The 25034-nt window shown below is 35.0% G+C and overlaps 2 protein-coding genes across 5 annotated transcripts in view; one reads left to right on the top strand and one right to left on the bottom strand.

The window, feature by feature from the left end:
- Positions 1–24686, top strand: part of LOC120414119 (band 7 protein AGAP004871) — a 420902-nt gene extending 396216 nt beyond the window's left edge. Inside the window, exon 8 of the mRNA XM_039575149.2 lies at positions 24546–24686. The gene's annotated coding sequence lies outside the window, so the exon portion shown is untranslated. The remainder of the gene's footprint in view (positions 1–24545) is intronic.
- LOC120414141 (FH1/FH2 domain-containing protein 3) overlaps positions 1–25034 on the bottom strand; it is a 182809-nt gene that overhangs the window by 17911 nt on the left and 139864 nt on the right. For 2 of the 4 annotated variants that reach the window (XM_052710439.1, XM_052710440.1), the window contains exons 5-9: positions 24528–24936; positions 18739–19445; positions 17965–18588; positions 16930–17561; positions 11832–11978 (exon numbers count right to left, since the gene is read on the bottom strand). In XM_052710439.1, coding sequence (XP_052566399.1) covers positions 11832–11978; positions 16930–17561; positions 17965–18588; positions 18739–19445; positions 24528–24936 — 2519 coding nt within the window. Of the gene's footprint in view, positions 1–11830; positions 11979–16929; positions 17562–17964; positions 18589–18738; positions 19446–24527; positions 24937–25034 lie in introns of all 4 variants that reach the window. The other 2 variants (XM_052710438.1, XM_039575180.2) reach the window with 2 other exon arrangements.

The following is a 25034-nucleotide window of genomic DNA, read 5'->3' as shown; positions in this document are numbered from 1 at the left end:
AAGTGATACTTTTCGCCCGTTTCCGGCTCCAGCGCGGATGTAACGGAGTACACCTATCCGAGGGTGATCGAGTACATGCCGATTTGGTCCATTGACATGCATGGGCACTAGGGTGCCCAGAAAAAATGACCCCCAGCTCCACAAGCCGAAAACTGATCCCTAGGGTATTCTAAGCCTCTGTGCAAAATTTGAGCGAAATCGGTCAACATTAACCCATTGATACTCGGGCATGAAGTTTGTATGGGAAAAATCGTCAAAATGTATGGAGAAACGGCACAGTTTCGTAATTCTCCCTGTAGGTGGCGTTGCGAGTGTCCAAAATTTGCCAAACGTGATATTCTTATGTGAAATTTAATGCCCAACAACTTTGTAGAAGAGTGCAAGACGATCCGAGTTAACCCCAAAAAGTTATTAGCATTTTAGTGAAGTGGTCTCCAACCGACATGGCCAAAGGGCCTAATCCGGTATTGCCACTAAGGAAAGCAAGCATAAAATTGTAATTTTGGGATATTTTTTGTCAAACAAAGAAAACAAAATGAACAAAGTATGAATTAGACTAAATCGATCCAGCTGAATCCGAATTTAAAGGTTGATAGGCGGAATTTTCAAAGAGACGCAAGACATTCAAGATGGCGGCCAAGATGGCGGCTGTATAGAAAACCCTATACATAAAGGGTATTATGCGACCTGCGAACGACTACTCAAATTTAACTAATCTTGGGGCTTTGAACACGATTAAGACCACTACAGACTTCCAAACAGACAATGTTATTCAAACCAAGATGGCGGCCAAGATGGCGGCTGTATAGAAAACCCTAAACACAAAGGGTATTATGTGACCTGCAAACGACTACTCAAATTTAACTAATCTTGGGGCTCTAAACACGATTAAGACCACTACAGACTTCCAAACAGACAAGGTTATTCAAACCAAGATGGCGGCCAAGATGGCGGCTGTATAGAAAACCCTAAACACAAAGGGTATTATGTGACCTGCAAACGACTACTCAAATTTAACTAATCTTGGGGCTCTGAACACGATTAAGACCACTACAGACTTCCAAACAGACATGGTTATTCAAACCAAGATGGCGGCTGTATAGAAAACCCTAAACACAAAGGGTATTATGTGACCTGCAAACGACTACTCAAATTTAACTAATCTTGGGGCTTTGAACACGATTAAGACCACTACAGACTTCCAAACAGACAATGTTATTCAAACCAAGATGGCGGCCAAGATGGCGGCTGTATAGAAAACCCTAAACACAAAGGGTATTATGTGACCTGCAAACGACTACTCAAATTTAACTAATCTTGGGGCTCTAAACACGATTAAGACCACTACAGACTTCCAAACAGACAAGGTTATTCAAACCAAGATGGCGGCCAAGATGGCGGCTGTATAGAAAACCCTAAACACAAAGGGTATTATGTGACCTGCAAACGACTACTCAAATTTAACTAATCTTGGGGCTCTGAACACGATTAAGACCACTACAGACTTCCAAACAGACAATGTTATTCAAACCAAGATGGCGGCCAAGATGGCGGCTGTATAGAAAACCCTAAACACAAAGGGTATTATGTGACCTGCAAACGACTACTCAAATTTAACTAATCTTGGGGCTCTGAACACGATTAAGACCACTACAGACTTCCAAACAGACAAGGTTATTCAAACCAAGATGGCGGCCAAGATGGCGGCTGTATAGAAAACCCTAAACACAAAGGGTATTATGTGACCTGCAAACGACTACTCAAATTTAACTAATCTTGGGGCTCTGAACACGATTAAGACCACTACAGACTTCCAAACAGACAATGTTATTCAAACCAAGATGGCGGCCAAGATGGCGGCTGTATAGAAAACCCTAAACACAAAGGGTATTATGTGACCTGCAAACGACTACTCAAATTTAACTAATCTTGGGGCTCTGAACACGATTAAGACCACTACAGACTTCCAAACAGACAATGTTATTCAAACCAAGATGGCGGCCAAGATGGCGGCTGTATAGAAAACCCTAAACACAAAGGGTATTATGTGACCTGCAAACGACTACTCAAATTTAACTAATCTTGGGGCTCTAAACACGATTAAGACCACTACAGACTTCCAAACAGACAAGGTTATTCAAACCAAGATGGCGGCCAAGATGGCGGCTGTATAGAAAACCCTAAACACAAAGGGTATTATGTGACCTGCAAACGACTACTCAAATTTAACTAATCTTGGGGCTCTAAACACGATTAAGACCACTACAGACTTCCAAACAGACATGGTTATTCAAACCAAGATGGCGGCTGTATAGAAAACCCTAAACACAAAGGGTATTATGTGACCTGCAAACGACTACTCAAATTTAACTAATCTTGGGGCTCTAAACACGATTAAGACCACTACAGACTTCCAAACAGACAAGGTTATTCAAACCAAGATGGCGGCCAAGATGGCGGCTGTATAGAAAACCCTAAACACAAAGGGTATTATGTGACCTGCAAACGACTACTCAAATTTAACTAATCTTGGGGCTCTGAACACGATTAAGACCACTACAGACTTCCAAACAGACAATGTTATTCAAACCAAGATGGCGGCCAAGATGGCGGCTGTATAGAAAACCCTATACATAAAGGGTATTATGCGACCTGCAAACGACTACTCAAATTTAACTAATCTTGGGGCTCTGAACACGATTAAGACCACTACAGACTTCCAAACAGACAATGTTATTCAAACCAAGATGGCGGCCAAGATGGCGGCTGTATAGAAAACCCTAAACACAAAGGGTATTATGTGACCTGCAAACGACTACTCAAATTTAACTAATCTTGGGGCTCTGAACACGATTAAGACCACTACAGACTTCCAAACAGACAAGGTTATTCAAACCAAGATGGCGGCTGTATAGAAAACCCTAAACACAAAGGGTATTATGTGACCTGCAAACGACTACTCAAATTTAACTAATCTTGGGGCTCTGAACACGATTAAGACCACACACTTCCAAACAGACAAGGTTATCCCTCTACAACCCAACCCCGCCTTTAGACGGGCTTCGATTTAAAAAATCGCCAAAAATCCATTGTTCAACAAATTTTTGATCTTTAAAAAGCATTGGAAAGAAGAGCCCTTAAATTTTAAATACTGTGTGGGTTGGAAGTACTTGATTATTGTGAGTGACTTCGTCAATGTTTTTAAAAATGTATTTTTAAAATGCTTTGGTTGTGTTTTTTACTAACATTTCCTAGACTTTAAGTAAAAAGAAGAATGCAGTATTTTTTCTAGTGCCCCAGACTTTGCCTCTTAACATTTATTTACAATTTAAATGATTATGGTGCCATTACAAAGCAGAAAATGTTGAAAACATGCAAAAAATAAATAAAAAAAGTTACTGTAAAAACATGAAAAAAATAAATAGGCAAAATGTAATGATAGGAGGTGGTAGAAACAAACATAAACCTAACAAAAAAATAATTTAAATTAAAATACTTAAAACGAAACAAGAAAAAGATAAAACAAGAGAAGTGATGTTTTTCGTAGAACAAAAGTTGCTCAAAATGATAGAAAATTCTAATTTGGCTTCACAAATATTGATGAAATTATTTGAAATGAATTGTTTTTTGTTTTTTTACTAATTTGGTATTTTAATATTTTAATGTTTTAGTATTTCAGTATTGAAGTATTTAAATATTTTAGTACACTCAATCCCCGGTGGTTGGTTACTTTTTCGTTTGAATCTTTTTTAGTTTTTACCCCGTTGGTTTGACAAAGTCGAACTAAAAAGTGACGAACGGTCACTTTTTTCACGGGACTCACACATACTATCAAACAAAATGGTAGTAATTGTAAGCACTGTGTGAAAAGCGTGACAAACTAAAAAGTGACCCCTTTCAACAGTTGGTTTCAAATCATCGGGATTTCAGTGTGTTATAGTATTTTAGTATTTTAGTATTTTAGTATTTTAGTATTTTAGTATTTTAGTATTTTAGTATTTTAGTATTTTAGTATTTTAGTATTTTAGTATTTTAGTATTTTAGTATTTTAGTATTTTAGTATTTTAGTATTTTAGTATTTTAGTATTTTAGTATTTTAGTATTTTAGTATTTTAGTATTTTAGTATTTTAGTATTTTAGTATTTTAGTATTTTAGTATTTTAGTATTTTAGTATTTTAGTATTTTAGTATTTTAGTATTTTAGTATTTTAGTATTTTAGTATTTTAGTATTTTAGTATTTTAGTATTTTAGTATTTTAGTATTTTAGTATTTTAGTATTTTAGTATTTTAGTATTTTAGTATTTTAGTATTTTAGTATTTTAGTATTTTAGTATTTTAGTATTTTAGTATTTTAGTATTTTAGTATTTTAGTATTTTAGTATTTTAGTATTTTAGTATTTTAGTATTTTAGTATTTTAGTATTTTAGTATTTTAGTATTTTAGTATTTTAGTATTTTAGTATTTTAGTATTTTAGTATTTTAGTATTTTAGTATTTTAGTATTTTAGTATTTTAGTATTTTAGTATTTTAGTATTTTAGTATTTTAGTATTTTAGTATTTTAGTATTTTAGTATTTTAGTATTTTAGTATTTTAGTATTTTAGTATTTTAGTATTTTAGTATTTTAGTATTTTAGTATTTTAGTATTTTAGTATTTTAGTATTTTAGTATTTTAGTATTTTAGTATTTTAGTATTTTAGTATTTTAGTATTTTAGTATTTTAGTATTTTAGTATTTTAGTATTTTAGTATTTTAGTATTTTAGTATTTTAGTATTTTAGTATTTTAGTATTTTAGTATTTTAGTATTTTAGTATTTTAGTATTTTAGTATTTTAGTATTTTAGTATTTTAGTATTTTAGTATTTTAGTATTTTAGTATTTTAGTATTTTAGTATTTCATTAGGATTTTGTATACAGCCGCCATCTTGGCCGCCATCTTGGTTTGAATAACATTGTCTGTTTGGAACTCTGTAGTGGTCTTAATCGTGTTCAGAGCCCCAAGATTAGTTAAATTTGAGTAGTCGTTCGCAGGTCGCATAATACCCTTTATGTATAGGGTTTTCTATACAGCCGCCATCTTGGCCGCCATCTTGAATGTCTTGCGTCTCTTTGAAAATTCCGCCTATCAACCTTTAAATTCGGATTCAGCTGGATCGATTTAGTCTAATTCATACTTTGTTCATTTTGTTTTCTTTGTTTGACAAAAAATATCCCAAAATTACAATTTTATGCTTGCTTTCCTTAGTGGCAATACCGGATTAGGCCCTTTGGCCATGTCGGTTGGAGACCACTTCACTAAAATGCTAATAACTTTTTGGGGTTAACTCGGATCGTCTTGCACTCTTCTACAAAGTTGTTGGGCATTAAATTTCACATAAGAATATCACGTTTGGCAAATTTTGGACACTCGCAACGCCACCTACAGGGAGAATTACGAAACTGTGCCGTTTCTCCATACATTTTGACGATTTTTCCCATACAAACTTCATGCCCGAGTATCAATGGGTTAATGTTGACCGATTTCGCTCAAATTTTGCACAGAGGCTTAGAATACCCTAGGGATCAGTTTTCGGCTTGTGGAGCGAGGTTTTGAAACATTTGCCCATATTCTGGGCACCCTAATGGGCACTAGATGTTTTTTTCCGGCACGTGTCGATCGAGTAACACGAGAATCATCATGGGCGCCGATTCCGTAGCTCCGTGAAGCCGATGCGCAGAATCAACAAGCTACAAATCATCAGTTAGGTCATCCGTTTGTCCGTCAGAGCCTTTCGAGGATAAGCTGGATAAGGCGTTCCGAGAAGCGGATAAATTCGTCGCGGAGTGCTAGTGTTTTAACGTTGGTCTAGTGTTGTTTATTGAAATCAGTGTTGTTGTGTCGACGGTAAATTCCTTTATGCGAGGAAAACTTATGATGATCCCAATCAAATAAATGAATAAAGAATATGAAAAAATGTATTTTGTTTTTTTATCCAACGATGAAAAAATAACCATAAAAAACGTTTTGGATCTACCTCCTGCTAACTAAAATTCGCATGCGCTACGGTCGCAGTACTACGCCTTTTGCTCTTGGTTAAAATCGCCTTAAAGCTCACTGCAGTCTACATGTTCTTGCTTAATCTTGAACAAGAGCTTCGCAAGAAACAAAGCTCTTAAAGTTTCTTGTACAAGAGCTTCTTAAGAAAAATGGCCCTAATAACTGCTTTGAGTAAGAGAGAATAGTTTTTATGAGTTCAGCCATATTAACACGAAAAAGCAACGGCCAAAAATGGAAGCCATGTTGATTTTTCAGAAAAAAAAATAATTAATCGGTCCATCAAAATAAAAAATCGATGCAATTTTGAACGATTCATGCCTTCGATGCATATTTTTTCGAGGTATCTAAGAAAACTGACCAGTGAAATTTTGATGGCAAGAATTTTTCAGTTAGAACGGCTGCGTAAAGTCACAGTAATTTATTATTTTGATATTATTTTATAGTTATCAATATAATTTTATCTTTTTTCATTGGCCATTTGTGATTTATTTCATAAAGAATTATTGAATTTAACGAGATAATAATTAGAACTGATTTTCCTTCCACAAATCAATTTTATCTTCAACGAGAGAAAACATCTTTAATGAAAGTTTATTTCAGTCTTGAAAACCTCTTCTGTGCGGTTATAAATTTAAGAAGCTTGAGCATAAGTTTTATTTAAGCATTTAAATACACCTGCAGAGTGTTTTAAAAATCAATGTCTATGCTGATGAGTTTTAGATGACTCCTAATAAATGGTCATGATAACCTCCTAAAATAGTCCACTTTGCTCTTAACTCAGGTTCAATGCTGATTTATTGTTGTCCTGGAGATAAAATGGCTTTATGGTCATTTTTAGCTAAGATAACTTCAATCTCTCCTCAAGATAGGTACAAAACTGAAAATGTTACTTGGGATGGGAGTTCCGTTTGAGATGTGGGAGATTGATGGTTTGAGAAAATTTTAAAGATTAAAGATATCCTGAATTTTCGATTTTTTTTTTGCATCCATACAGGATAAATATTTATAAAAGCTCAATAAAGCTTCAGTTCCATTAGTGACAGCGCTTGAAGACATTGTTTTGAAGAAAATTTTGACTCCTGGAGAGAATCAATGTTCCTAATTTGTGGATTTCAGGGGTCAATATTTTTCTTCTTCGAAAAATTAAGTAAAACTTTGAATTTTTAAGCCCATTCTGAAATGAAATGAAAAACTTTTCGAAAACTGTGCCGAATTTGTGGGATTAAATACAAGATTGAAGTATTCTTGTATTCAACAACATTTTTTTAAAACTTTTTCATATCAAAAATAAATAATTATTAACATATTTATGAATAAAAGGAAATACATTTATCAGTTTATGTTTTTAGACATTTCTGTTATTTTTCAACGTTTTCGTTAATTGAAAATAATAAAAACACAAAATATCAATTTTGTACCAGTATTTTTGATTTTATTGTTTGACGTATTTGAAAAAAAAGTTTTTTACTTGTGTTTTCATTAAAATTTCAATGTTTTATTTATACCTCGAAAATGGTGACATTTAACAATATATGTAACGACGTAATTTTATCTTTAAATTAAGCGTAACTATTGAAAATTCACTGAGAGTCAGAATTTCAATATTTAAATAAAAAAAAATGTTTAAAGCACCCGTAAAGTTGAATTAAAACCCTTACTTTGAATGAATGTAAGATTCGACAAAAAAAACATTTTAGCAAGAGATAAAAAAACAGTCAAATTCAAATCAATTTTGAATGAAATCGAACATGCTCAAAATGATTTAAATGCAGAGGAATGCATATTAATTTGATTTCATCTGATTGATACGATAAAGTCATGATTTTTTGAGCTAATTTTTAATAATGGTGTAGAGGGAGGGTTGGTCGACAAAAGCTTCGTAAAATATTTACAACAGCCTAATTCCGAGGGAACGTTTCTAAGTGCGTATGTATGAGGGTCAGTTTATAAAAGGGTCATTAATATCATTACATCATTCATAAAGAATACTTATAACTATTACAGATTTTACCTTAGTCAAAACCTCCACCAATATTGAAACGAGTGAAATTGATTTAATTATCAAGATTTTTGAACAATATATTTGAGTCCTAAAATGGGGATCGAAATATCAATTAATCATAAGTATTTAATTAACAAAAAAAATGCACAAAAAAGTTTAAAATAAACCTTATTTTTTTAAGTGGTCAAAGGACCATTTTACATGATCATTTTAAATGAATCCGCGGGCCACAAAAAAACACCTCGCGGGCCACGTTTGGTCCGCGGACCAAACTTTGGTCACCCCTGATTTAATCACTTAAGCAACATTCTTGGTAAATTTTAGAATCAAAAACTGCAAAAAATATATTAAGACATTGTTTTTATATGTTTCAATAAAACAAATTTCTTTTGATTCTGGGCAGGGGTTGAGAAGGAGTCTAATTATAAAATTAAAACTAGATTTCGAAGATCAACCCAAATGTTGAAAGCTTTGAGAACAAAGATAAAAAAATAAAATATGTCAAAGGATGTCTATAGGCCAATAGAGTTCAAAATATTTAATAACTGGATGAGAAGTTAGTTTTTCTCAAAATTGTTGACCAAATACCCTTTTTTTTGAAAATTCATCGAAAATGAAATCTTCATGCTAGAATAACTGTTTGAATAGTTTTCTAGCAAATAAAAAGAGTTCATACATTTTAAACTCACTGAATCAAGGAGAAAATATAGATCACAAATTATTATTACAACATGATTCAAAAATGATCTATTTTGATTTATAAAAAGAATTCAGAATTTTTTTCATTCAGAATTATTATGCAAATGATTTTGCTTAAAATTACATTTAAAATCATTGGAAGTTTTTTAAGTTTTGCTTAGTATAATAAAATATATACAAAAGAAAAGAAAAGAAAAATAACATACAAACGTCTTTGTTAAATCATTAACTACAACCAAATCATGCATCTTATTTGGTATTCACCATTGAATCATAAAACTTACATTTTCACAAATTTAACCTGCTTAAAATTTTTCGAAATCTCCGTAAAGTCAGCTGAATTTATTCTATCATGAATTAATTTTGTAGCACTTTATACTATATTTTTATGTTTTAAAGGATGTCTAATTTCGAGATATTCCAAGTTTTTAAGTAATTTTTTCATTAAATTTGGCAACACAAAATGCGAAATCTTTTTTTTTTTTATTTTGCCCCTGCTTCCTCAAATTGACTCAAAACCTTCAATCAACCATTTCTAAAAATTGTAAATTTGATATAAATTCATTCAAAAAAACATTTCCAGAGTTGTTTTTAAAGGTCCCATAAGCTATGGGATTCCCTATGCTTATAGGTCCTTTTAAAATAAAATTCTACACGGAGAAATAAGATTTCCCAAAATCGTGAACAAGCGTTCAAATCCCATGGTACAATTAGAAAAACGTACCATGAAATTTGAACACTTTGTTCGTCGTTCCCATTTTCATGATCGCTTGTTCACAATTTTGGGAACTCTTTTTTCTCCGTGTAGATTACTCTGTTTGAAGGGATAAGTTTTGAAAATAAAATTTCTAGTATTCGCAATGTTAGCAAGGAACACCACTTTTTAAGGATATAATTTGCTTGTTTAACTTGTTTTAAGAATGTCCATCATTTTGAAGCATTAAACAAATTTCAAAAATAATTTCTTATTTAGAGCATTTAATGAAAAATTATCTTATAAAATTATCATATCGACCCAAAATATAACAAAAAATCGATGTTTGACAATTTGGCTCAATTTTGAGGACAGATTTAGATTCAGCGGACACAATTATACGGGAAAAAATAAAAAAGAACCGTTTTTGAATTCCGTAAGGGTGTTCCCTACACTTTTCCCTTGAAAATTTGACATTTTCAAATAAAGATACCGTAAACTGGGGTGACTTGGATAGCCCAGGGTGACTTTGATAGGTTTTCAAATGCCCGTCAAATTAATATCTAAACATTTTTGAGAATTTTGAGTATGTAAGCATTAAGGGATAGCTTATTATCAAACATATATGCAAAAATGTAACTGTTACATTGGATGTATCAAAATTAGTGGCCAAATCAAATTTCTATCAATGTCACAACGGGCTATCAAAGTCACCCCAGTTTACGGTATCTGAAGTTTATAGAAAAACACCCTTGAGGTTTTTTTTAGAGCTGGGTCCGGCCTCGTGGGGCGGTGGTTAGTGGCTTCAGCTGCCGATCCCTAAGTTGCTTTGGGGCGCGGGTTTGATTCCCGCCTTATCCTCCTTGTCTTCTATCGGATGAGGAAGTAAAACGTCGGTCCATTTGCGTAAAAGAGGTTTTGAGTAACTAACCACACATAACCTTCGGACGCCTAGAAATGAGCAGAAACTTGCAGCAGAGACCACAAAAGACCATCTTTTTGACCTTAAAATGGCTGTAACATTTGACCATTATGTCCAAATTGACTTGTCAGGAAAGCAAAATGTTTGTTTTTAGAGCTCTAAAAGTACCCCAAGCATTGCTTTTCTCTAAAACTTAACCTTAAATTGCAACGTTCAAAATTGCTTTCTCAAAATTTGGTCATGAAAAACGTAGCTTGGGATATAAAATTTTAAATCAACAAAGTTGTATGGATTGGCAATCCCAACAGCTTTTTAGAAAACAAAATAATTCCCAAAAATATTCCTGTAAAGTTAGATTTTAAAAATTATCCTAATCGTGAACCACCCTCATTTTCAACCTAACCATAAATTTTCCCTTTCTATTTTAAACAACTCTTAAATCTCTTAAAAATCACATTTTTTTGTAAAACCAATTTTCCACTTAATTTTGCGATCTGGACCACTGTGCAGCGAGGAAATTTTTTTTCGAATCTGCTCTATATATAAAAGTGACAAAACAACGTTATCACGACGATTTGCTTGATTTGTGAGTCAGAAATGGAACTCGTTGAATTTGACCAATGTCATCAGTTGAACAATAAAGTTAACACATTTTTTCACTAAATTACTCCATCAATGTTAAAAGACAAAATAAAACAAAAAAGAAAGTGTGTTATCGACAAGTTGTGGAAAGGACAGAAACGAATAGTTAGACAGAGAGGGACTTCAAACAGATAATTGGATCCAAAAGAAAAAAAGTTCAAGATTGAACAGTGAGAAGGGTAGGACTACATTCTAGAAACTCACAACACGCTACACTGGGGATGGGGAAAAACTACCGTTTGTACGAAAGACACTCACCTCCTAGTAGTGGTAGTAGATTTGATTGGTTACGTGTGAACATGAAGGGATGAGTTTTGTAATTTGAGCCCAAAAGAGGTACACCACACAAACGATTTGATCCGGAAACGAATGAGGTTGGTGGGAGCAGATTTGAATTTTGTGATTGTGATGACAATTTACAGAAATAGAGTAAAAAAAAAACACAGAAAGAAAGAAACAGACACGTATTTTTGGTGAGCGATATTGGTTTTTGGTTAAATTATTTAGGGTTATGACTACGTGATACAGTTCAGAGAGCAGATATCCTTTATCCAATGATATCTGTTCACTGTGACTGCCAAGACCAAATCCCATGTGTATGTGTGATAATCTCTAGCTTTGATTATTAGCAAAGTTACTGTGTGCTGTATGACTCTATAAAGGATTGGTGCTAACGAGGTCGTGAATCGGAATGAACAAATGGTGCAATCTGTTAAAAACGGCCTCTGCTAAAATGGAACAAATGATAAATGTCCTTTCCGTTTTTTATTCCCTTCTCAGATAAAATTCCCACCAAATAGAGAGGAAACAGTCCCATTTCCCACTTTTATTTTACCTTTGTCATCAGATCTTTGGCTCTGGATTCGAACAAATGCTCCAACTTCTGGGTGTCCACGTTGGCCTCCGGCAGCTCGTCCCAAATGGTGCGGTGTATCGTCGCCGGGATCATGTCCTCGCGTACTTCCTTCCAGAAAAGTTTTACCTAGGGGAGGAGAGTAGGGGGAGGGAAATTGAAAACAAAGTTAGAGCACACACCGGGAAAAGAATGGAAAATGCAACACGCGGGCTCTCGCTGGACGCGGAATAGAAAAATGGAAAAGTTAGATTGCTTTGCGATTCAGCTGCGAAGTGGTAGAAAACTGGGATGAAACATGGTGTCGATTTGAATTAAGTTTGATAGCACTCCTCAGGAAAATTTTGAATGTAAAAAATCTTTTTACTTAATTTTGTTTTTACAATGAGAAAGTGTATCTTGTAATTCTTCTGATTTAAAAAATATTTAAATGTTCAAACTAAGTTTGAATGCCTCGAGTTCTCTTTGCAACTCCATATTGTTTTACTTGTTAGCTTTGATTTAATTCATTTCAAATTTTATAGTTCTTTTTGAAAACTACAATCACAAATCCTTTTGATATTTATGCTTATTCTAAATGTTTAAGCACTTAAGGTCAGAATTGTTAAAAACTGGGTTTTTTTTTATGAAACCGCGTGAAAAAGCATGCACATCATCGTCATGCATTCATTATGTAAAAAAATGCTATTTTTCATAATAAATTTTTCCTTACAACTTTGCGGGCATGTGAATGTTCGAAAATCTATATTTTGAGAAGCAATTTTCTGAGCGATTTGGTTACATCGGCAAAGTTGTAGGCTTTCATTGGGACTTTTCATTAAAAAATAGGTACACGAAAAGAAAAGAAAAAGTTTCACTGAAACGATGCCCGTGTGCTCTTTTGTACTATCTAAAAATGAATCTCAGCAAGCTTAGTGCAAGAGATCGGCATCAAAAAGTTAAATTCTCAAAAAAACGTGTTTTTCAATTTTGTTAATGTTTTGAGGGACAAGAAAATGCATCTTTTGCGCTAGATTATACTGCCGCTCGAAGCTAGTTCGTCCCATTTGTAATATCGTCAATTTTGAGGTAATAATGCAGTTAGGTTCAAAATCATGTAAACTATCTGAAAAACCAATAAAATTAAGTACTTTGTTCTAGAAAACCGAAGTAGGGCAACAGCATCTAATTCCAGCGTGCCTCTAATGTTGGCAGGTCAGAACTTTGACAATCAATTAAAGCTAATTAAAAGCGTTTTCAACTGAACTCGAGTGATAAATAGCACAATAAGAAGTGAGCAAGCAAGTTTCTATCAAAAGTTTTGCAAAATTAGTTGTTTAAATAGTGAAAATCAGCAAATTGGATGGAGTTAGGAGCGAGTATTTAACCTGCCAAACATACGAGAATTTCCCCTAAATCCACTTTTCGTAAAATTCTAACACGTAACCTTATGGGCGAGACAAATTTGACATGCGTTTTTCTCGGCTTGCTGTTTTTACATATGGGACGGACTCGATTAGAGCGACATTATAAGATGTGACAAAATCTGGTATCAGAGATATTTAAATTTATATTTCTGAAGAAAAAAAACAGAAAATATGGTAAATCAAAATTAAAAAATAAATTTCATATGTAATTTATATTTTTATTTTTTTTTGCTAAAGTGCAAAAATTTCAAGTAACAGTCCAGACTCGGATATCCGAAGGCCTTGGAAAAAAATCACTTCGGATAGTCAAATCACGTAAAATTGTTTCAGGATTGTCTTATTTTTTTATTGCCGAGCATAGGTATGATCCCTGAACTATTCTAAGGCGTCATCCATAAAGTATGTCACGCTTTAGGGGGGAGGGGGTTTCTGAATAAGCGTGACATTGCATGTTATAAGTAAAGGAAAAGCGTGACAAAGGGGAAGGGGGGAGGGAGGGGTTTAATTTTGGCTTATTTAAGCGTGACGTACTGTATGGATGATGCCTAAAGTTATTAAAAAATTAGATCCAAGATTGTGGCAACTTGAATTTGATGTTAAAAGTAAAAAAAAAATACGAAAAATATATATTTCGTTCACGGTACGATTATTAGTAGTCCCATAAAAAACTTTCGGATAATCGAACTTCGGATAATCGAGTCTGGACTGTACAAGTATTTCATGATGATTTTTTTCTAGAAATGTTCACATTTTTGAAACATAAAAATAATTTATGAAAAATTGCTACCATGTAATAAAAAAATCAAGAAGCTCATACTATTTTAATTTTTAAAATTGCTGATCGAAATAAATCCTCTCAAAGTTTGAATTTAGTGAAGAATGAGTATTTTTCTCAGTATTATTAACTAAATATCCCATATTTTTTAACTTGCGAAATCTTGGAAATTTATGGTTCAATTATCATTGTGAACTTTTCCGGTCTCTTCTAAAAGAATATATTCGACAATTAAAGAGCAATTCCATGTCAAATAGGGAATCGGTTGTACCCGACCCTCTCCGATTTCAATGAAACTTTGTAGACATGTTATCCTAGGCATATATAAGCCATTTTTGTGTAAATGGCGCCAGTAACACTCGATAATGACATTTTAGAAGGGCGTACGTGTTTTCAATATTTTTGTATTTCGTAATTTAAATATTGCTGTATCTCGAAGCCGTTGCATCGCATCAAAAAGTGGTCAAAGACAAACTTGTAGGAAATTTGACGGGCTTTCCGAAAAAAATACACTGAAAGAAAAAAACACTCCACTTTTATGAGATTTTTTAATTTTTAAGTTTAAAAGTCAAATTTGAAGGTGAACCCACGTTTTTTTTTTCGTTCAAAATTTTTGTGAAAATAGCCTAAGATGTTAAAAAAAGACTCACGAAAAATGCAGGATGGAGCAACTCACCTAAAAAATATAAAAATCATTTACTGAAACTGTTTTTTTGAAAAGTGCTCTAAACGTCAAAATTTTCAAAAACCGAACTCGAGAGTTGATTCTCCAGACAATTTTACATAAAAGTCTCCATATGACCATCGTCCTAAGTCCAATCCTTGTGAAGTTACAGCGGTTTTAAAAATAAAAATGTTGAAAAAATAGGTTTAAAATATTTTTACCGAAAAGCTCGTCCAATTTCCCATAAGTTTGTCTTTGACCACATTTCAAATGGATGTATGGGCTTGCAGATATAAGCTAATTACATTGCTCATAATTCAAACATAACATTTTTTCAGTGTAGTAAAGTAACCTGGATAATAAATTAGCTTATATTAAAACCGCTGTAACTTCACAAGGATTGGACATATGACAATAGTCAATCTGGAGACTTTTATGTAAAATTGTCTGGAGAATCGACTCTCGAGTTCGGTTTTTGAAAATTTTGACGTTTAGAGCACTTTTCCAAAAATCAGTTTCAGTAAATGATTTTTGTATGCTTTTAGGTGAGTTGCTCCATCCTGCATTTTTCGTGAGTCCTTTTGTAACATCTTAGGCCATTTTAACAAAAATTTTGAACGAAAAAAAATCGTGGGCTCACCTTCAAATTTGACTTTAGAACATTAAAATCAAAAAATCTCATAAAAGTGGAGTGTTTTTTTCTTTCAGTGTATTTTTTTCGGAAAGCCCGTCAAATTTCCTACAAGTTTGTCTTTGACCACTTTTTGATACGATGCAACGGCTTCGAGATACAGCAATATTTAAATTACGAAATACAAAAATATTGAAAACACGTACGCCCTTCTAAAATGTCATTATCGAGTGTTACTGGCGCCATATACACAAAAATGGCTTATATATGCCTAGGATAACATGTCTACAAAGTTTCATTGAAATCGGAGAGGGTCGAGAAAAAAGTACTTAAAAAATTCCTGTTTTGGGCTGGAATTGCTCAAAAAAAATGACAAACATTTCAAAATGTCAAAAATAAATGTTTTACCAATCGTGGTTTCCAAATTTTAAAGGTATATTTTTTCCATTAATAGTTATCGATATTATTATAATCGATATTAAAAAATAAATTAAAAATAAGGTTTATAAATGACACTGAGAAAAAATCATTTTCACCAAATTAAAAACAGTTTCTCAGCAACCAGAGTCCGACCAATAAACTCAAAAAAGGAAAATTTGTAAGAAATATTCTCAGCTCTTCGTTTTTTTGTTTTTACTACTCAAAGTATTTTTAAATTAATTTACATCTAAAAGTAACTTTTTAAATTTTGTAGAACAGTATTTTATATTTTTCCAAAAACTACTTTTTTGAAAAAAATATATCTCCGGTACTAGATTTCACACCATCCTAAATTCTTGCAAAAATGCTGCCTATTCAAGTTCTACGCCAAAATTTTTTAAGTCCTCTAAAAGTGAAGTGAAATTGAGCGAAAAATAAAAGATTCAAAAAATATCCGAAAAAATCCAGCAGAAACAAAATGAACAAAATATCAACTAATTTTGCGAAAATAAAATTATAAATAAACATAATTGAAAGACAAGTTCGAACATTGTACATATTTGTTATGATGTCTGTCATTACTCGAAGAGTTTATATTGAGATGCGAAAACGAGCCAGAAAAAAACTAAGTTTGTTCAAATAAAAAAAAGGTGAAAATCGAAAACTATCCATGCGAAAGAATTATGTACAGAAAACATTCAAACATTACTTATATTTTGTCTGCTTTGTGCTATCTTGTGACAACGATCATTTAGTACTTTTCGAGAAAATTGATTTTAAGAGTTTGATGGCAAATATTTTCAAATTTATGAATAATGGAGTCAAACTTTTGAACAAATCGGTTCGTATACGTAACATAAAGTTGTGAAAAATAAGAAACAATTTCCACATTTTTCAACAACTTTTTATGACGTGTCACAAGATAGCACGATCGTGTATTGCGATATCCTTAAGGCATCATGTAGTGCTTGTTGAGTACAACAAAACTTCATTATCAACCAAAATGGTCTTTGTCACAAGACACGACAGACGATTTACCAACATTTTTTGTATAACAAGCGCACGGAAAAAATCGTTTGTTAAAGTCAAGTCGACACCATGCCACCACGCGGAAATGAACCCGTTCCGCGATAGCCATCTTCACACCCGCGTGGTCCCGTCGCTACTCCCACCACAATACTCACAGTCTTTTTATTCTTCTTGATTGTGTTCATCCCGCTCAGGTCGCCCACGCTGCCGGCAATTCCGTTGGTCATGGCGGCCGGGTTCATCAGCAGGCCACCGCCCCCGTTGGCGAACATCATCGGGGGCGCCATCGGGTTGACCCGTCCACCGGCGCCCATCATCATGTTCGGGGGCGGTGGCATCATCATTCCGCCGGCCGGTGGCGGTGGCGGAGGAACGGCCCCGCCGAAGCCCCGCGGCGCCAGCACGTCCTTATCGTCGTCCGAGGTGAGATCGGTAAAGTCCAGGTCGCACAGATTCAGCTTGCGGGTCATGTTTTTGATAATTTCCTCCCAGTGGAGTTCGTTTTCGGACTTTTTCTGCTGCTCGGCTGCCGTGGCCGTGGCCAGCTTCTTGATGTCACTGTCCACGGAGGGCGAGCGGGAAATGTCCTTGTTGCTTTTGCTCTTGGCCAGGCCCTCTTTGGCTTTGGAGATGAGGCCGGACATGTCGCCGATTTGGCGGTTCGCCTGGGCCGATTTGTCCTCCTGGGGGCTCAGCGGCAGGCTGCTCAGCTTCTGCGTCAGGTCCTTCACGGTGTGGTCTTTTTTGAGCTGCAGGATCAGCTTCTTTTCCTCGTTGTCGGAGTCCACTGGATTTTTTTTTTGTGGAAATGAAAAGAGAAATGCATTTTAGAGATGCAACAGTTTCGGGATGATTTGGAAAAGAATATTGCTGGAAATAATAAAAAAATCTATAAAGAGACTTAAAAGTGAAACAATACTCATTCATTGAACAAAATTTTATGACATATTTTCGTTATGTTTGCTCATTTTTTAAACTATAATAGATTTCCAACAAAATTAAAAATGCGCCAATTTGACATTTGCAGTCAGCCATGACAACTGGATGTAAAAATCATTGACAAAAACACTAAATTCTTGACAATAATGGGTAGTGTAAATTTACTCGGAATAAATAAAAAATATCAACACAATAAAATTTTACACCAAACAAATAAGGCAAAACAAAAAAAAACACTAAACAAAACATACCTTGCGTCGAATCCTGCTTTCCATTCTGCTCCACGTGACTTCCATTGGACATTACATTACCGTTGACATACCCGTTGACTCCACCACTTCCGCCATTCCTCTGCCGATGTTCATGGTCCTTCCCATTCTGAAGATTCTGCTGCTTACCCCCGTACCCATTCAAATACCCATTGGTACTCCCGTACCCGTTGATTTCCCCATAGCTCCCATTCATCTTAATGTTGGGACTCTCGTTCTCATCCAACTCCTCCGGACTGCTAGTCATACTCCTCCCGTTCGGCATGTTCCCGTTCAGATCCAGCGTCTTGCCGTACCCGTTGCCGTTGGCGTAGTGCCCGTTGGTTCCGTTGTGCTTACCGTTCAGCAGCAGGTTCTTGCTGTTCCTGTACTCGACCGCGTGGTGGTCCGTGGTTCGACCTCCGAGATCTCCGAGGTTATGGTTATTAGTGTTATGCTTAGTATAGATCACAGACTGAGTTAGGCTTGGAATGCGCGCCGAAGTCGTCGTCGTCGGTTCGTACTCGTTGATGGTTGCGTTGCAGAGTCGTGCCGTGCCGTTGCTCCGCAGTCGAACTGGAGGTTGGGGTTGCTGAATCGCTGGCGGAGTGTGGGTTAGGATGTAACCTTAAGAGGGTGGGCCACACAAAAGCGCAGAAATGCAAACAAGAACGCAGGGTTAGTGACAAAATAGAGGGCAAATCGTTCATCTCACACGGTAGCGAGATTAGGTGTGGAAAAGCAGCAGTTTTGGGTTATGTTTGCGGCGCAACTTACCGTGACCGTTGGTCTCCTCCTGTGCTTTGAACTGAGTCAGTTCCTGCTGTTCCCGCATGAAGCTCTTCTGCCGTTCAGCCCGCTCGCGTCTCCTGCGTAAACCTGGCGTCACCCCGGTGGTATCCCGCGAAGTGTCCCGGTAGCCACCACCTCCGCCAAGGTTGTGATCCGCCGAGTTCGCCGAACTCGAGCTGTCCTCGTCGTGCGCTTGCTGCTGCACGGCTTGCCGTAACGAGCCGTACACCATGACCGGCGCCACCGGAGGAGGCAGCGGTGGTGGAGGAGGTGGCGGAATACTCGGCGGCATGGACATCAACAGTGACGGCGGAGGAGGCGGTGGAACCGGTGGAGGCTGAGCCGACGGAGCCGTCCCCGTACTGTGCCGGCGAGACTTCCTCCTGTCGTTTTCGTTCGACCTGTACCGCAGCGTCTTGCGCACCGTATTGTCCGGAATTCGGATCCCGTCGGTTTCGCCGTCCTCGAACCTCAGCACCGTTTCGTACAGCTGCAGCTGGTCCAGCAGGTCCAGGTCGGTGCCCGGCCGGGACATGTACCGCTGGATGATGCCCTCCATGCCCTGCTGCTCCAGGAAGTCGCTCTCGTCGTAGAAGCTGTCCTGGTCGCTGAGGCCCGAAAGGGTCTTGTTGATCAGCGAGGTCGCGTAGATGAGCAGTTCGGTGTCGGCGTTTTCGTAGTCTTTGAGGAGTCTGGAGGGACAGAGTTCAAACAATTAGATTCAGTAATGATTATTTTAAATTGGAAGTCATGCTTTTGCTGCTTGGGGACCATCCACAAACCACGTGGACACTTTTTCGGAAATCTCAACCCCCTCCCCCCCCCCCCCCCTCGTGGACAATTGTTCATACAAAAAAATCTTTTTTGTATGGAGGGTGGACAATCGCCATACACCCCCTTACCCCTAAAGTGTCCACGTGGTTTATGGATGGTCCCTTGATAATCTCATCTAAATCGACTTTTGTGAAAAGTTAAAAAAGTTTATTCAAAATTGAAATTCAGGCTTGTTTCTATAGGTCACCGTTTAATGATAAAAAATTCAAAAACAAAATTCAATATTAATAAATTTCTGCGAAAATAGTTGCTACCAACGTTGTTAATCAATAGAATTATCGCCGATAATATTATCGTCAAACGATAACGATAATGTTATCGTTATCGTTATTGTTATCGTTATCGTTATCGTTATCGTTATCGTTATCGTTATCGTTATCGTTATCGTTATCGTTATCGTTATCGTTATCGTTATCGTTATCGTTATCGTTATCGTTATCGTTATCGTTATCGTTATCGTTATCGTGATTTAGATAATTCCATCGTCGATAATCTTATGGCCGATAACGGACGTTAACTTTTTTTTAATCTTTCTGAAATTTGCCTAATCCATCAATATCATGTTAAATTTTCAATGCATTCACTTAGGATATATTTTATGATAGGGTAAGTTTGAAAGCATAAATACAAAAAAAGTCACAAAATACATTTTTTTCGAAACTATTCAAGTTTTCATAATAAGCAATATGGGAATCAAACGGAGCTAGAGCGTCCAATTTCCCGTCCCGGGAAAAAATATCCCGGGAATTCCCGGGATTTCCCGAAAAAAAATATTTCCCGTTTCCCGGGAAATTTATAAATTTCCCGGGAATTCCCGAAATTCAAGCGGAAGTATACATTTTATGTAAAGTTGAGATTTTTTTTCGTTTTTGTTTACCGTGATCAAATGAGATGAATATCGAATTGTTATCGTTAAATATTTCAAATAGGTTTATGCATGAAGAATTACTTCAATTCGTTTAATACCTAGTTTTGAAGAAATTACCATTTGAAGTGAAAGAATTATGGAGGTAGTAAAAGATAGGTAGTAGGTGCAAAACTGGGTGTTAGAGGGTTAAATAGTAAAAAATGGAAGACTGATTGTAAAGTTATGTTAATTTATCGTAGAATTTAAATCATGTTCATGTGCTGTGGAAAAAATTTCAACCGAAGTCAATTATTAACCGGAAAATCATGTGACATAAATAAAACCATAAAAAAAAACATTGAAAAACTACTATGTGTTGTTTGAGAGGTGCCAAAAAATACAGAACATATTTTAAAACTTGAAACTTTGAAAACATTGAGTTGTTTGAAGTACAGTCGACTCTTTGGCTGTCGATCTTCTCGATATCAATAATGCTCCATGTACCGATGAATTCTTCAGTCCCTTCAAACTGCATACTTCGATTGTCTTTATTCCTCGATATTTTCTCTTGCTTGAAGGATCTCTTCCTCGACGGTCTCTTGGATTCTATTTGCTTTAAATATCTATTCAGGTTGTCAATAATTTTACTTTCTCATGGCTTGCATAGACATTTTTCTTTGAGAAACGAAGCTTTGAAGGGTGTTTGACATTCATTTTTTTTTTGTTTGCTGAACGTTGCCATGATTCTCTCCTATAGCTGGTCAGCAAGAAAAAACAAATTTCAATCGAGTCTTCATTTTGCATCGTTCTGTAAACTGATGCTTCTCTTCCTCGACGGTCCCTTGGATATTGACAACCAGAGAGTCGACTGTAATTATTATTAGTTTTATTAAAGACACTTTACCATTGTAATGGCATTCGTGTCGCCGCTGTTTGAAGTTAAACATTTTAAAGATTTTAAAGAAAAACTAAAAAGCTTTGCCATATTGTTCAAGAGCTGAAACCATTATGATTTGTTTTAGAAAAGTAATTTGTCATGAAAAACATAACTACTGAACACTCCCTCAAACTAAACACGAAGACAAGTTTAAATAAGTTTTATTGTTGTGGAGTATGGATTAATTTTTACTCACTGTAAAAAAAACTGTGATAAAAAAATACTTCTCATAAAAAAATACCTGGATACTTTATTTGTATCGTACGATTTATGAAATTAAAAAAAATCATTTTCTTGCTCTTCTATGATTTTTATATGCAGTCAAGCTGTCAATTGATCTTCAGACTTATTTTAACCATTAAAAGCACTGTTCTATACAATTTTGTAGCAAAATATTAATCAGAACCAAAATCAAAACAATTTTTAATAAATTCAAAATTTCCCGGGAATTCCCGGGATTTCCCGGGAAATTGGTTGAAAATTTCCCGTTTCCCGGGAAATTTGTAATCCCGGGAAATTGGACGCTCTAAATGGAGCGTTAGTGATTTAAATGATTTTTTTTTTCAAAGTTTTATTATTTTTTGTCTGAATGCTCTAGTTTTCACAAAATACCGTATGTTTTTGAAAATACTAAAATTTTTACAAAATACTATATTTTTTTAATACTAATTTTTTAGCCATTTTTTCTATCAAAGGAAGCACAATTTCGTATGACTTTCCACTTTTGTTAGATTTTTTTGTTGAATTTTCACAAAATACCGTATTTATAAAGCACTATTATTAAAAATTTGCAATATGAGCATCAAAAAATTTTAAATTTTGCTGGTATTTATACTGTGTTAAAGTTTTTTAAATGAAACACTAATATTTTCACAAAAAACCCCAATTTTTCGAAAATTCTAAAATTTTTATAATTTGCAAAAGATTTGCAATTATTTTCACTGATTTAGATTTTTTTCACAGTTCTTGTATTTTGGAATAAAATAATCGAGTTTTAATACAATACAGCGTTTTTTAGAAAATATTAAAATTTTTACAAAATACTGTATTTTTAAATACTGAAATTATCATAATTTACAACATGGTTATCAAACGAAATGCAAAAATGTTTTACTCTAAAACCTCTAAAACGGTGATAATGCAAATTATCAATTTCGCTTTGTTTACTTAAAAAAATGCCGTATTTTTAGAAAATTTTAGCATTTCATTGAAAAACTCAAAAACAGTGAGATGCATGCAACATTTCAAATCCGGTGATAATGCAAATTATCAATTTCGCTTTTATTACTTTAAAAATGCCGTATTTTTAGAAAATTTTAGCATTTCATTGAAAAACTCAAAAACAGTGAAACATGCAACATTTCAAATCCTTTGTTACGATATTTTGTTGAGTATTAACCCTCTAACGCCCAGAGCTGTTTGCTTATCGTAAAAATAGTAAATGGCTAAATTTTGGTACAATATTGCAGGAAATACTTAACTTTGACCCATAAACTTCGAATTGGTGCAAAAAAGTTGAATTTGAAGTGGTGCACCAGGGCACCATCAGGAAGATGAGCAACTTTATTTTAAATCACAAAATCTCGTTTTCTTCAAATCTATTGGTTCAGTTGTTTGAAAATGCTTCGAAATGTGTTAAAACTACTTATTCTTTGCTGTAAGACAATATTTCTGAAGTATGAATTACAAATTCAAAAATCTCAGCATTTTTAGATTTCTTTGATTGACTCATTCAAAACTCACAAACAACAATTTTCATGAAAAATAAGGAAAATAATAAAACCATCGGTCTAATAACAATGTTTTGTCTTGTTTATGAATAGTCAAAATGTTTATAAACTTTTGTTTTGGTAAAAATAAACTTTTTCTGTAATTTAGAAAAAAAGTGCTCCTAAAAATTTAGTTGCTCATATGCCTAGGTGGTGCTCTGGTGCACCAAATGAAAAAGGTTGAAAAACACACAAAATTGGTCCAAACTCACAATGTTATTCACAGGGGTTCTTGTCCAAGGTTCAAATGATAGCAAAACATTTTTTTGTTTCATAAAATTTTGTGTTTGGTAATTTTTACGGGCTTTTGAAAACAGGTCTTATTTATTTCCCTAAAATTTGCCCATTTTTGTTTACATTTCGTACTGTAACTTTGCTTGTGTTCGACCAAATTTTATAAAATTTGGGGAGATGTTAGTATACATTCTACATGAACACCTGCAACTTAAAGCTCAATGAAAAGTTGTGTCAGTTCCGAAATATTTGAGTTCAAACTTTTGGTGCTCTGGAGTAACCATGGGCGGGAGAGGGTTAAACAAAAAACAGATAAGAAAATCGAAAAGCATACAAAATTTTGCTTCGTGGTGATACCCTTGAATATTTTTTTTGAAAATTAAAGTATTTTCGGAACAATACGACATTTGTGGAAATTTGAGTATTTTTGAAAAATACGGTATTTTGTGAAAACTAGAGCATTTAATTCCAAAAAAATACTAGAACAGTGAAATTATTGCAAATTATGTAAATTTGAATACTTTTAAAAATACCATTCTCTGAGATTTTTTTTATCAAAAAAAAAATAATTATAATACCCTAAAACAGTGAAAATGCATGCAAAATTTCAAATTATTTGACACCAATAATACGAATTTTTTTTTTTAATTATTTTCGAGAAAATGGGGTATTGTGTGTTTTTTTTTTTTTCGATAGAATTAGGCCGTTGCAAATATTTTTTGAAGTTTGTGTCCCTCGGCTCTGACCAAAGTCGACGCGGGGGGGGGGGGGTGGATTACAAGCCTAGGTTTCAACATTTGGATGGAAAAAGTGTTTTAAAATGCATTTTACAGGCGTACAGTTGCTTTTCAATCATAAGTTTTGAAAATATCAAAGTATTGACGGATTTTTTTTTCGCAAAAAAAACTTTTTGTGGGACTGAACATTCATATTTCATGAAAATTTAAAATGTTTTCAAAGGAGTTCAAACATGCTAAATATGATTTTAAACGCGGGAAAATGCATTTGAACTGATTTTCAGCTGATCAAACTTTAATTTTCATTAAAATTTTGAAGTTTTTCGGAAATTATTTTTTTGTCTCCTGATTATTCAGGCCAACTTTGAAGGGGGGGGGGCGACATAAACTTTGAAAAAAAAAGTCAGATAACTTACTTCATAATGTTATTCCAGGGCACCACCCCGCGGGCCGTATCGACGAACCGAATGCCGCTGACCATGAGGTAGCAGTTCCCTTCGCAGTACTCGACAAACACCAGCAGCAGCTTGAGGGCCGTCTTGACGACCAGCCGGTACTTGGACGCAATCAGCGAGTACAGCCACTGGATCGTGGGCGAGTGCTTCATGACCCCGTTCATCCCATCCACGTACAGCATGACCTGCCCGAGGGCCCGCAGGATGTAGTTCTGGTAGTTCTGATCGGCCTCGTTTCCGATCTGCACCAGGCAGTTGAGCCCACCGAGCGCCACGAAGCCATGCACCAGGTCTTTGTCCTCCTGGAAGATCTGCTTCAGCGAGAAGAGCGCCCTCCGCAGTTCACGGCCATCGCAGGAGAGGAGTTTTTCTGAAAACAACAAAGTAGAAAAAAAGGAAAATAAAGGTTAATCTCCGACCTAGATCAACCCAGCAAATATTATTCTGTCAGCTGTCGAGGACTTTTCC

The sequence above is a fragment of the Culex pipiens genome, chromosome 3 (assembly GCF_016801865.2).
Source record: "Culex pipiens pallens isolate TS chromosome 3, TS_CPP_V2, whole genome shotgun sequence".
NCBI lineage: Eukaryota > Metazoa > Arthropoda > Insecta > Diptera > Culicidae > Culex > Culex pipiens.
The sequence above is the reverse complement of the archived record's forward strand: the minus strand, read 5'-3'. Positions and strand labels throughout refer to the sequence as shown.